Source organism: Aspergillus japonicus (assembly GCF_003184785.1).
Source record: "Aspergillus japonicus CBS 114.51 unplaced genomic scaffold BO86scaffold_13, whole genome shotgun sequence".
Classification (NCBI taxonomy): domain Eukaryota; kingdom Fungi; phylum Ascomycota; class Eurotiomycetes; order Eurotiales; family Aspergillaceae; genus Aspergillus; species Aspergillus japonicus.
The window spans coordinates 284,075-297,023 of NW_020291650.1; the positions used below are offsets into that span (position 1 = coordinate 284,075).

General features: G+C 50.5%; 4 protein-coding genes across 4 annotated transcripts; 1 reads left to right on the forward strand and 3 right to left on the reverse strand.

Annotated features, from left to right (window-relative positions):
• Nucleotides 1-1,403: 1,403 nt before the first annotated feature.
• On the reverse strand, nucleotides 1,404-3,680 carry BO86DRAFT_309124 (RNA 5'-triphosphatase domain-containing protein; the record flags this gene model as incomplete). The annotated part of the gene is made up of 2 exons (XM_025667800.1): nucleotides 1,404-3,178; nucleotides 3,233-3,680. 2 exons carry the CDS (start codon nucleotides 3,678-3,680, stop codon nucleotides 1,404-1,406), a joined length of 2,223 nt encoding a protein of 740 aa, XP_025529447.1.
• A 1,370-nt stretch (nucleotides 3,681-5,050) lies between these two features.
• ilv3B (putative mitochondrial dihydroxy acid dehydratase) lies at nucleotides 5,051-7,159 on the reverse strand. The gene is made up of 3 exons (XM_025671689.1): nucleotides 6,864-7,159; nucleotides 6,584-6,797; nucleotides 5,051-6,529 (listed from the first exon to the last, which is right to left on the reverse strand). Exons 1-3 carry the CDS (start codon nucleotides 7,023-7,025, stop codon nucleotides 5,076-5,078), a joined length of 1,830 nt encoding a protein of 609 aa, XP_025529448.1. The 5' UTR covers nucleotides 7,026-7,159; the 3' UTR covers nucleotides 5,051-5,075.
• A 502-nt stretch (nucleotides 7,160-7,661) lies between these two features.
• On the reverse strand, nucleotides 7,662-9,415 carry BO86DRAFT_41785 (pex2/pex10/pex12 family protein). The gene is made up of 3 exons (XM_025675049.1): nucleotides 8,946-9,415; nucleotides 8,621-8,884; nucleotides 7,662-8,566 (listed from the first exon to the last, which is right to left on the reverse strand). The coding sequence occupies exons 1-3, from the start codon at nucleotides 9,252-9,254 to the stop codon at nucleotides 7,712-7,714; spliced, it is 1,428 nt and encodes a 475-aa protein (XP_025529449.1). The 5' UTR covers nucleotides 9,255-9,415; the 3' UTR covers nucleotides 7,662-7,711.
• A 1,794-nt stretch (nucleotides 9,416-11,209) lies between these two features.
• BO86DRAFT_335306 (acid phosphatase PHOa) lies at nucleotides 11,210-12,731 on the forward strand (the record flags this gene model as incomplete). The annotated part of the gene is made up of 3 exons (XM_025668877.1): nucleotides 11,210-11,395; nucleotides 11,449-11,510; nucleotides 11,577-12,731. 3 exons carry the CDS (start codon nucleotides 11,210-11,212, stop codon nucleotides 12,673-12,675), a joined length of 1,347 nt encoding a protein of 448 aa, XP_025529450.1. The 3' UTR covers nucleotides 12,676-12,731.
• Between the last annotated feature and the right edge of the window lie 218 nt (nucleotides 12,732-12,949).

The following is a 12,949-nucleotide window of genomic DNA, read 5'->3' on the forward strand; positions in this document are numbered from 1 at the left end:
AGACCTCCGACCGGCCGTCCATGTGGTTTCAGAGAGTTGATCTCGAATCGGCCCTCTCGATTCATTAACCCGAACTAGATTCAAGCTTCTCAAATTTGCAACGATTCTAACTCACTTCTAATATAATACTGGATACTTATTCAGTCTAACTAGATGTCGAATGTCAAAAGGAATGCAGTGAGAAAATTGTGGTGTTTGGTGGAGGAAAAGTCACGGCCATGGAAATCCACCGACATGATAACTCAGGCCTGTCGATGCATTACTGCGCCTCCTACCGAACTATTTCACAACTCATCTTCGTTGTGAAGCACCAAATCTACTATGTACTATGCGGCGTTACGTGAGTAATGCACTGACCATAAGTCTGAGTCCCTGCATCCGGTTCTGTTCCAGGCCAATATCCGCTAGCACGAGAAGTTGTCTCGAGAAATCCTCGAGTACTGCCGCGCCAGTTGAGCCTTGAAATAGCACGGCAGTGGACGCCGCGATTCCGGGACGTGTGCATGCAGTGTCCGTTGTTACTTACTGACCAGGATGAAATTGAACTTACCTCTATGGGATCGCAGCTCACCCAACTTGAACGGACACTGGAAGCTGGGAGGCAATGCGAGCCCCTTGACTTGACAAAAATCCCACAACGTATTTTGCAGCCTTGCACATGTACACACTTAAGCACTTGTTGTTTCTGCCGGCCAAAACAATCACCCATGTATATTATGCGGTCTGAAAGGCATGTAAAGAAAAAGCTATGAAGTCTAGTCCGTTGTTGAGAAGGGCCCCCTACACGCGTTTTGGATTGATCCAGCCATGCTATATAGTGCGTGACAGTTAGAAGGAGCCGTTAGAAGCGGTGAAGTGAGTAGTAGACCAAGGCGGTCGATCATCAAGGGTACTAGGATACATATCAGTATGATCCTGGTTAAAACCGAACGCTTACTTTGAGTTACATAGTATAGTTACAGTATGCACTCCACACGGGACTGGGTTGCTATTGGCTAGATGTGGCGGTGCAGAGCATGCATTGACTTCAATTTGTAACTGTGTACCTTACTTTATTCGGCGCCACAACTTGGGGAATGTAATAAGATCTCTCATCGGATGCCTGAGCGCTCATAGTACGCGGCGGCATCCCATTATACTTACTGTGCCTGATTTTATTGTACTTCCCTGCATACTTGTACTTCTGCCCCAAGACGCCTAGCCGAACATTATCCAAACAAAACACTTTGCAATTCGTACTCGTCATTATGTCAGAGCAGGCTACTCTATTATCTTACAGTGTGAAAGAAATCGCCGTAATATACAATCTAATTATGGTAGTCTTGTCATCAATCATCATACCCAGGTCCTAACGCCAGTGCCAATCAATGCGAGTGCCAGTTTCAAATTCACACCAGTTCTTCTCAGAGCGTGGGCGCTCGCTTCAGCCCAACGCAGTATCGCACGAAGAGGGTATCAATAAAGTGTTCGTGTCGGATTCCCGGAGGACGGCGTCGTTCAAACTCCTCGATCGCCGCTTGGACACTGAATCCGCGTCGTTCGATCAGGTAGCAGACGATCAAGAACCCCGTGCGATTGAATCCGTAGTGGCAGTGAACTCCAACCACTGGACGTGGGCCTTCCGGATGGTCTGGTTTCTCCATCATCTCAGTGATCTCATTCTGCAAGCGATCGATCAAGGCAATGAAATCTCGGACCTCATCCGGTGTGGGAGGTATCTTCGACACCGTCGGATGTTTGTGGTAGTGGATACCGCCCTTCTCCATCGATGCTGGGTTGTACACCGGATTCTCATAGCTAATGTCGACCACTGCATAGATGCGGCCACGGTACGTCTGCGAGAATAGGACCGGATTGTGTTCCTCGTCGACTTCACGCAGCATCTTCATGGCCACAAAAGTATCATCAATGCGTTGCGAGACAGGCGTAACCTTTTTCCATTTGGCCAGATTCTTCACATCCCATTTGCCGGAGGTGTTGAGGTATTGTAACTGCCATCCCATGCTGAGACGGTTGTCGATATGCTGGTTAAGAAAGTCTTGGATAATTCCGGCCAATGTGCGATAGGTTGCACGGTCATAGATCAGTGCATGAGATGCTGGCGCCGGAAGGATAACAGTCTTCACAGCACGCTGGTGACCGGTCGCTTCGTCCGTCTTCCTTGTCAGCTTTTTCTCAGCAAATTGCGCCTCAAGCCCGAAACTTTCCTCATGTGCCAGATGGTTGTAGGACGCGGGGGCCTTGTCATTTATTGCGGAGGCATCGGGGATCGGCGCCATGGTATCCGCGCCGTCGCCAACACTACGCCCGCTCTGCCCGAAAAATTCGAGTATCTTCTGAAGCTCGATGGGCTTGTTCACTGCATCGGCCTCGCCAGCCACGAGCAGGACAGGGATTTCAACACCCGCCCACACCGCCTCACCCGGGATACCCCCAACAGGATTACCAGACTTGTCGTAAGTAGGGAGCGTTCCCCAAGCCATCCGCCTCCATACCGGGGTTTTGCTCTGCTTGTTGTAGCGTACCTGGAGCTCCCTCGTATCTGGATCTGCAGCCGCACCAACAAGTCTATTGACACTGCTGCTATGCAAGCCACCACGCCGATCCCAGGAACGCCAAAGGTCAAAGATCGGACCGGGAATCTGAAGTAGGCGACGAAACTTGGCAACGTCATGTGCAGGTGGAGGCGTCGCACGGGGGCAGGCAGCAACGAGACCCAGGATATGCTCCTTCAGACTGGACCCAATCCCAGAGGTGGAAGACGCCAATAGCGCAGACAGGGAGCAGCCCAGACTATGAGCGATCAAAACCACACCTTGCCCTGCATCTTTATCGCGGTGTTGCTCGATGGCTGTTGCCAGCAGCTCTGCCAGCGCCTCAACGGTATATGCATCCCAGGAATCTGGACTGAATGACGACAATCCGCATCCTGGAAGATCTATACCAAAGCAGGGCCCTATGTTCGACAGGCTGGTCAGGAGATGGTTGAACTGTGCCAGAGACCCACCCAGTCCATGTACAAAAACCAATAGCGGAATCGGAGTAGGCTTGGTGGGAAGCTTATCCATCTGCGGATGCGGGCGGTTGAAGGTTCTAATAGACGAATAGGTCGCAACGGATGTTGTATAAGACAGATATGTCGAATGCTTCTTTAACAGACCCGGGTCCGTGTCATGCGCTTTTTCAACCAGTCAATCACCGAAGAGAGAAGCTAGGGTGTTAGTTTACTCACCATTTTCATGCTTTTCAAGATGCTGAGGTGCTTCCCGTTTTTCTAAAATGGTCTCATCGGAGCCGAGGCTCAGGGAGCCAGTACTATCGTAGTCTTCGTCTTCGGATGAAGTCACAGTACCAGCAGAGCGCTTAGAGTAGTCTTTGCGCAGGGAGCGGCGAAAGCGCTTCTTAACTGGGGTTGCTCCCCAGCCCTTTCGCCGCAAAATCGAAGTCACGAAACCACATCCAACCATTGTGACAATGCAGGTAGTAAGAAGCACAATTTTTCCCCAGTTCAGAGTTCCATCATAACGAGAGATCTGAGTAAAATGAGAGAGATAAACGAAAATGCCCGAGCGAGAGAATGTCGAGTAGACCGTGTCCCATGTACGCAAAAGCGCACCACTTTCGACAATACCAGGACGGGATGTAGTAGGGAAAGTCGGTGATACAACTGAAGAATCCATCCCCAACGAAGGCAGCCGCCTCTGCGAGGCTTCCCAGGCTTATATGGCCAATGACCAAGAGAGCTTGTTTCACCCGCTCACCGTCCTTCCAAGCCCCAACGCCCAGTGCCGGGGGTTCCCTGTCGACCAGCGTCCAGGCCAAGAATCGGGTGACGAGGATCCGTTCTGGAATGCGAATCGAACCCCCCACGAGCCAGGAGTACAGCACCTCCTTGGCAGCTAGACTGTGTTTCCGGATCGATAGTGAGGCAAAGACGCGGGCCGATCGAGGCAATCACCGTAAGATGGATCTGCGCTACGGACCTGCGCCGGACTGAAACGGTTGTCTGAGGTAAGGAGCGATTCGAAGCCGTCGTTCTTAGTAACTACTTTAAGTGCGCCCCTAGTCGAATGCACCAATGAGGGATTGATGCCCAACACGTTGGTCTTCTGGCTGGATTTAGACACCCCCAGAGAATCTGACAGCTCCACCGGCCTCTTGATGGAATCAAGCAAGGAGTGGTACTCGTATATCAGGGGCTTCCGATGACGACAATATGCTCAAATCCTGGGCGACGAAACACAAACGAGGACCCGACGGGTCACATGGGACTATTCGTTGTTCCAACGGGTCGCAAGGTATCGATAGGTCTTTACGTCGCAACTGATTATTGGGAGTCGTTAGTCAATGTGCCGAAATGAGTCCAGTGAGCTGTTACACGAGGGCGAAGGCCGTATACAAGCACAGGCTGCAAGGTACCGTGTGGGCAGAAGTGAGGAAAATACCTTGCGTAGACAGCAAAGACGACCAGAATCACAACACCATTTGCCTGATTGCGATCCGAACTTTAACAAGAGGGACCAGATGCACACTAAACCGCGGAGCGGAAATCGGTTCAGGAGGCAAGACGTCCGGAAAGAAACTCGGTTTTCGGCGGAGATCAGTCTTGGAAGTGCCAAACGCAAACGAGCCTGTCAGAGACTCGGAGGCAACACCGTGGAGGAGGATCTGGAATTCTTGTTCGTCGCAAATTTGCCGGCGATGAATCACATCCACTCATGGCGTCACGCCGCATCCCGTGGCCTGACTAAGCATGCTCTTCATGCCTGAGAAAAGAGGCATAAATGATGTATCCCATGCTGGTCAATCATCAGATTGTCAAAGAACATTTCAAACTAACTCACACAGAACTCTAGTTATGTTATGAATGTATCAGGTTCAAGTCAGCCAGGCAGATGGCTATGATCAACGCCGGATGTGGGCAGCTGAGGGATCCAGAAGACGACTTGCACTGTACTACGAATAGACGGGACATAGTCCAATAGGTCTTCATTTGCTCTCGCCGCTTATCATCAGTCAAATAAATTGTACAAGAAAAGAGAGCAAGTGCCAAGTCATTTCATTCTATTTTGGGTCTAGAAAAGATCTGTCATGGCTCCATGGGAAGCATCCCCAACAAGTCGGGCATACTTGGCCAACACACCCCGTGTGACGTTGGGAGCCGGAGGCTTCCACTCCTTCAGCCGTTGCTGAAGTTCTTCGTCAGAGACATCCATGCTTATCTCGTTTGTTTCTGCATTGATAGTGATGACATCGCCGTCACGGACCACTGCGAGCGGTCCCCCAACGGCGGCTTCAGGTACAATATGACCTACAATAAACCCGTGACTGGCTCCAGAGTACCGCCCATCTGTAATGAGGGCCACGTTGGTGAGTTTAGCTCCCATGAGCGCAGCACTGGCTTTGAGCTGCTCTGGCATTCCTGGTCCACCTTTGGGACCTTCGTAACGAACCACAATGACAAGGTTTTCGCCGCGGGGGATTTTGCCTTGGTCCAGAGCTTCATTGAGAGAGTGTTCCTTGTCGAATACCCGTGCCTTGCCGACGAAGCGAGTACCCTCTTTGCCGGTGATCTTGGCTACGGCACCACCTGGGGCAAGATTACCTCGAAGGATCTGAAGGTGTCCTGTTGACTTGATAGGGTTGCTGAGAGGCCGGATAATGACCTGGTCCTCCGGCAGTGATGGGAAAGAAGCCACATTCTCGGCTAGAGTCTTGCCAGTCACTGTAGGAATATCGCCGTCGAGAAGGCCCGCTGCAATCAGTAGCTTCTGAACGGACGGGATACCTCCGATATCGTACAGGTCCGCCATGTAATACTTTCCACTTGGGGCGAGGTCGGCGATGAAGGGAATCTTGTCGCTGACTCTCTGAATGTCATCCAGGGTCAGATCGACGCCAGCTGTCCGAGCCATAGCAAGGAAGTGAAGGACACCATTGGTACTTCCTCCCAAAGCCATTGTTATGACGAGAGCATTTTCAAAAGAGCGCTTTGTCAACAGATCCCTCGGCCTGATGTCTTTCTCCATGCAAATCTTGATGGCTTCCGCTGCCTTGACACATTCCCGCATTTTCGACGGAGAGGAAGCAGGCGTGGAGGAGGAACCGGGCAAGGAAAGACCCATAGACTCAATCGCCGTGGCCATCGTGTTGGCTGTGAACATGCCTCCACACGCGCCTGCGGTGGGACAGGCATGTCTCTCAAGGTCATCCATGATCTCATCTTTGGTCTTGCTAGTGTCGCCTCCATCGTCCGGCTGACGCAAGGTGTCGTATACATAAGCACCAGCGGCCTCGAAGCAGGACGACACGTTGATAGGCTTCCTAAGAAGATTGGAGTAGCCAATTTGAATGGTACCTCCGTAAATCATGATTGAGGGACGATTGTGTCTGGCCATTCCCATAACTACACCAGGCATATTCTTGTCACATCCTGGGATTGCAATGCAAGCGTCGTGATACTGAGCGCATGTGACGGTCTCGACACTGTCGGCGATCAATTCGCGGGTTTGGAGGGAGAATCTCATGCCTATTTCCCAGTCAGTAACAGTCCTGTTTATGTAAGGCCCTGACTGATACCTACCTTCACTGCCCATAGTTATTGCGTCCGACACTCCGACAGTGTTGTACTGCCACCCGATCATACCCTGATCTGTGATTGCCTTCTTCACCGTCTTGCCCAAGTCTAGAAGATGCATGTTGCACGGGTTGCCTTCCCACCATACAGAGGCAACTCCAACCTGGGGACTCTTCGTCATCGCATTATTGTCGGGAATGCCTGCCGCATAAAGCATTGCCTAGATTGAATCTGGTATAAGCGACCGAGGTCATGCAGTGAGTGAACCTGAATTAAGCTAACGCACCTTCGCACCAGGAAAGTCATGGCCCTTCGTGATGGTCGAAGACCATCTGTTCAAGATAGGAGTGCCATCCTCATGCTTCGCATCAGCTGGGAGAGCTGGGAAGTCAATGTATTTGGGTTCTTGGAGATTTGAGGGGGCCCCGGCTGACTTGGTGGGGTCCATGTTGGAGCTTGCTGAACGAAAATGTGTCGGTATTGTAGAGCTTCTGGCGCGGACTCCTCTAAGCCTGTTCTACCCAGAGCTGAGCGAGGCTGGTAGAGAACAGGCGAAGATTTTGAGGCAGAATTGTCCTTTCGTGCTCAAGGTTATGAGGGAGGAGCTCCTCGATCGGAAGTGCGGCGACCCCGCCATCGGCGAAGTGTCCGATTGTGGGGGGCGGACAACATCCGCGGCACTCTAGCGGTAATCGGAATAAATCTCATTGTGATTTGAAGACAGCTTCGACCAAGTGGGTCCACCCATGTAGTCGCTTAAATTGGTAGTCTAAGATGCAAAGCATGAGTGCTTCCAAGTTGTCATGGCAAAGACAAATTTTGTAGTCCAATAAGATTTCCTTTATGGGTATTGTTTCTTTTACCTACAAAGCATATTTATGCTTGGTGACAGGGGTCCCGTATTATTACATGTGTTTGGAGCTTGGAGCCTGACGTCTGTTCAAGTCGCTGCAGCAAGATTGGATCCTAAAAACTGCTGGGTATCTTTAAATCGTAGTCAAGCCAATATCCTAAGTTACATCATGAATCTATGAGACTCATCAAGGTGAGAAGTTCGCATTGTAGTCAGAGATGTGGTAGCTCTCGGCAAATCATACCTCACCGAAAACCACTCGTTTCGTGCGTGCTTTCTGATTAGTTGTTGTCCTGATTTTCCATAGAACCCTTGTCGATCGTAGACCAGTGGTCAGACTCATGCATCACTTCATCTGCTGATGAATCCGGCGATGCGGTCGTCCTGTCCGCGTGCCGCTCTGACTCCTTTCCCCCGTGAGTGCTGTCCGTGTCTGCAGTGCCATCCATAGCGAACCCCACAATCTTTCCTGAGCTTGATTGGGTACGAGCGTCTTCTAGCACATCGCCATTCCATGGCTTACACTTTTTGACAACTTCACCGCATCGGAGACAGATCCAGCCTTCTCCCTCTTCGGCTTCCAGCTTCTGTACGATGCATACGAAGCAATATAAACAGCCACAAGGAACTGCCTCATACGGGTTGGCGATGTCAGTCTGAGCAGATCCAATAATTCCTCCAGATGACGCCGACGCTGCAATGGCGTCACTTTCTGTTGCGGCGGCAGGGTTGTTCTCCTTGTAACAGATCGCACATGTTCGTTCTGGAAGGAATGCAAGCTCTCCCTGATTGCCGTCAACCTCGTCATCTTCATTACTTGATTTGAGTGCAGATAATGCTTTCTTCCACAGTCTAGAGAGCCAGCGACGCCATCGGCTTATGCCAACAAGTGGCAAGAGAAACAGGAGAAACTCCGTGAATGCGTGCCAAACCAGCTGGCGATTCAGATATTCGAAGGACACCTCGCGGCTTGCTTGTGCAGACGGCGGCATCAAGCGTATGCGGAGAATGCGGTCAACCAGTGTCCTGTACCGGCCGTTGACCAGGAATACCAAGAACGAGGTAAATGCGGCGATTGAGTGAGTGGCGGAGACGAGGTCGGTCATTCGCGATAGTATTCGTACTCCTTGTGATGGCTAAAACCATGAGCAAAGTTCAGAATGGTTTTCGCAAGAGGGCCTCTGACTTACCTCGTCGTAGCCACTTTCTTGGCTTATTAACCAACTTTCCCACTTGCCCCAAGCATAGCGACCGCCAACGGTGAGGAGACCATATAGAGATTTCTGCCACTTGGTTGGAGCCGAATGAACAGGCCCTTTGCTTCGACTATCAATGTATCTCAGGTTTTGTAACGCCGCGCCGTATGAGGCATCATGATCCCAGATCGAAAGCTTGAACAAGGCCGCACGAAGAGCGAATTGGATCTCGTGGGACCAATCTTCACGCATTTGAGGCTATCGGGAGTAAAGATTAGCGTATGTCGACTAAGTGTACACAGGTAGTTTGGAAACGAACACCGTAGTACTTCAATGCATCTCCAACTTGTCCTTTGAGCAACCCCAGCAGCTCCTCATCCAGCAATTCGGCGTCCACCTGACCGACGCGATAAGCTGGTCTCAGTCCTTCGCGGCCCCTTATAGCATTCCATATGGAAATTCCCGACGAAGGTAGTTTGTTGAGAGGATATGGGAGATTTTGAAGGGCGGCGTGATTGAGAGGGTGGGATTGTTGCTGTTCAGCAAGCCTGGAGCGAGCCTCGGCCTCGCGGAGACGACGACGTTCGAGAACCCGCTCTTGAGCAGCGGCGAAGTTTGTAGAACTCATCGCAAGATCATTGTTGGGTTGACTTGGTTTTATCTAATAGAGAGGTCTCGCAATATCGTGTCGATGATCTTGCAATATCCAGGAAAGACCTGAAAGTCGTATCGGAGGTGATCATGCTAGCGAGGCTGATTGCTCGTTCGCTCGGTACCCCCGACCGGAAGGGAGACTGCCGAGGTTGGACACGATGCACGTGACATCAATGGAAAGATAAGCAAATGTCGTCGGCTCTGTCAATTCAACAAGAGTACTGCAAATACATAGACAAAAAAATACTCATCCATCTTCCTTGACTGAAATCAAGCCTCGTGGATTCAGCGCTATGAGGATCCGGAATCTCTCAACATCTCCGTTTGTTGACTCAGTCACACTGAAATGCACTCTACGGCGAAAACAGTGTATAGATATACAATGCATCAGGGATCAGATGTAAGTTGGCCGGTGGGGTTGAAGTCTCGCAAAGGTGAGATCAGAAAACGCCCCCTCAAGGTGATATGGTTTTCGATCTTTTTGATATCTGCAATACCCTCTCCTGCGCCGTAGAACCCTTATCCAGCCGCACGGCATGGAAATCGACATGCATGCAGCTGTCCGATAAGTGCAATGAATGTACGGGGTATCTTCCCAACCAAATTGAGAGATAAACTTGTCGGACTTGACTGTGATAGTGCCGAGCCCACTCAATGCTACGTTGAGAGGTCAAGGCTATGCATGTCATCCGTCCAGACTGCCAGGTTGTGATTCTCGACCGAGATTCACATAGAACTTGCACTCCTTTGCATTTCATCAAATAAGGCTGCCCTGGGCACCGAAGGTGAATAATGTGCTAGACTGGCCGAGGGGAATGTGCCTGAAATGTGCCTTTCGATCTTGAAAGCCCAGTACTTGAGATATCGAGGCATTACCGCTTTGTAGAGGAGATAAAATGGTTCAGGGTCATCGCAACTGTTCACTTGAAAGAGTGCAGAGCACAATGCCTTGAATTGGCGCGGATAGTCGAAAGGTAGGAGCCCAGCCTGGAGCCCGGCTTGGAGCTGCAGCCAACCTTGTAGCCAAGATCCTATCCCAAAGCTGACCGGCGAGAGCTGAACCTCTCACCACATCCTGCTTTCAGTCTTAGGTACTTCGTACTCTACTGACATTTATGACAAAGGTGGTTGGTCAGTTTTAGCCCCATGGTCAGACGTTGGAAGTAACTCGACTCAGAGATGGATGAAAATATGGCGCAAGTGACCCTGTGAGCACCATAGGTAGACTAGCATCCTAGAAGGTGCAGTGATAGAAGCGGGCAGGATGCAGCTATCATGGATGGATGTCCTGCTGCCCTGCATTCAAGAGTCCTCACAGAGCCAGCGACAGGCGCACGTGCTACGGGAGCCTGCACTTGTTGCCAATTGTTACCCCACTGATAGGGGCTCACTAAAACCGATCGGGGATTAGCCCGTGGGGCAAACCCAGTTGGCCCTATACAATCCGAGCATAATCTCAGGTGTGCCCTTCTCCATCTTCGAGGAACGTGGTCAATGGAATTGGAACTCCATGTTCATTACCCACTTCGGCTGTTCTGGAAAAGTGAAAGGTGCAGCGAGATCTAACGATGTCACCTCAGCTGCCGATTAGACCAGGATTGAGCAAGAATAGGCCAGACTGCAAATTGTCGAATAGAAGGTCTTCTTTGATCCGCGTGGTCCATTTCAGCTTCAACGTGCAGTACGGTCCCTGGCCGACTATCCGCTCTGTGGAACCTCATCCTATGGATCAAGTCACTAGCCCATGGTCAGGGCACATGGTCTCGCGTGGCTCGGAGTCATGCACTTCTTCTCTCTTTCCAAAGCCTATAAATATGGGACTAGAAGTCCTTCCCCAATATTCTGACTGAGCGCTGATCATTCTCTCATCTACCGTCCTTGTCTTGGTGATTGTCAAGATAGTTCTGTCTTGGAAGAAATCAAGTCACAATGAAGTCTTCCGCCGCCGCTCTGCTTGCAGCCGCTTCCGTGGCGTACGCCCAGCTCGCCAATGTCTCTGAGCCTTCTCTAACGGAGATCGAGAAGGCCGCAGCCACAATTGAGCCGTACTCTCCCGTTTCCAATGTCGAAGGTCTTGTCTTCAACCGCTTCTATCAGATCTGGCTTGAGAACATTGTATGGACCTGATGCATTCCTATCATCACGAATTCTGCTGACATCATGGGAAGGACTACGAGGATGCTGCTGCGGACGAGAATGTGCAATGGCTGGCTTCGCAAGGTATCACACTGTGAGTGACTTTCGCAATCAATAAGAAGAACAGGAAGGTTTATCATTAACACGGCGCTCTACATAGGACCAATTTCTACGCAGTCACCCATCCTTCCGAGCCAAATTACTGTGCCTCGGCCTCTGGCGACACCTTTGGCATGGACAACGATGATTTCCATCAAATTCCGGCCAATGTCTCGACAGTCGCTGATTTGCTGGACACCAAGAACATTGCTTGGGGTGAATATCAGGAGCACCTTCCTTATCCTGGCTTCCAAGGGTATAATTACTCTAATCAAGTCACCTATGCCAATGACTACGTGCGAAAGCACAACCCCTTGATTCTGTTCGACTCGATTGCCCAGAACAGCACTCGCTTGCGTCAGATCAAGAATTTTACCAGCTTTGAAGACGACTTGGCCAACAAGAAGCTACCTCAGTGGGCTTTTATCACTCCCAACATGACTAACGATGCTCACGACACAAACATCACCTTTGCTGCTAAATGGGAGCGCAGCTGGGTGCCTCCGTTGCTCAACAACTCCTACTTCATGAACGATACCTTGTTGCTTCTCACCTTTGATGAGGACAAGACCTACCCCAAGGGAAACAAAATCTTCAGTATTTTGTTGGGTGGTGTGATTCCCGACAACCTCAAGGGCACTAAGGATGACACCTTCTACACCCACTACTCCGTCATTGCGTCCGTCTCGGCCAACTGGGGATTGCCTTCCCTTGGGCGTTGGGACTGTGGCGCCAACATCCTCGAAATTGTGGCCAACAAGACCGGTTACGTCAACTACGATGTTGACACCACTAATCTCCACCTTAACGAGACCTACCCTGGCCCGCTCTCTGATAATGATTACTCGGAGTACTCTTCTGCGTGGCCAGTCCCTTTGACTAATGGCACTTGCTCGGCTGGCCATGGCATTCTTGACATTGTGAAGAAGAACTTTGCCAACACTGAGCCTACTTACAACTACACCAGCCCTTTCCCGTACGACACTAAATCCAAGTATAATGTCGACGTCACTGCCACCAGGAAGCAGAACAGTTCCAACTCCTCTTCCTCTTCTTCTGCTTCATCATCTGCCATTCCCAACACTGGTAGCTCCATGATGTTGCCTGGAGTTGCCACTCTTTCGAGTGCCGTTGCAGCTCTGCTGATGAGCATTCTGTGATTGAGGTGCGATTCTCTTGGGCTGGATCGTGATGGGAGAGAACTATGTGGTTCATTATTACGCATAAAAAGGGTGGATCAGGGTGAGCGTTCAATGTACTTTATGAATGGGAATAATGAGACATAACAATGGTAATGATCAATGCTCCAATTCCTCTAGTGTTTGACCATGAGCCAATCTAAATAGAAAAAGAGTATACTTGCAGTGATTTCATAACAGAAAATGGGCTCTTCAGGAATGGGAGCTTACTCAAGAGCAGCTTAGTTTGAGCTCT

Bases quoted from the DNA above. Each gene is read 5' to 3' on its own strand.
- ilv3B (XM_025671689.1), bottom strand. From the start codon at position 7,025: ATGGACCCCACCAAGTCAGCCGGGGCCCCCTCAAATCTCCAAGAACCC. The intron at 6,798-6,863 runs GTGCGTTAGCTT...GATTCAATCTAG, and splicing joins ATGACTTTCCTGGTGCGAAG to GCAATGCTTTATGCGGCAGG. The intron at 6,530-6,583 runs GTAGGTATCAGT...ACTGGGAAATAG, and splicing joins AATAACTATGGGCAGTGAAG to GCATGAGATTCTCCCTCCAA.
- BO86DRAFT_41785 (XM_025675049.1), bottom strand. From the start codon at position 9,254: ATGAGTTCTACAAACTTCGCCGCTGCTCAAGAGCGGGTTCTCGAACGT. The intron at 8,885-8,945 runs GTTCGTTTCCAA...TACTCCCGATAG, and splicing joins ATGCATTGAAGTACTACGGT to CCTCAAATGCGTGAAGATTG. The intron at 8,567-8,620 runs GTAAGTCAGAGG...TCATGGTTTTAG, and splicing joins AAGAAAGTGGCTACGACGAG to CCATCACAAGGAGTACGAAT.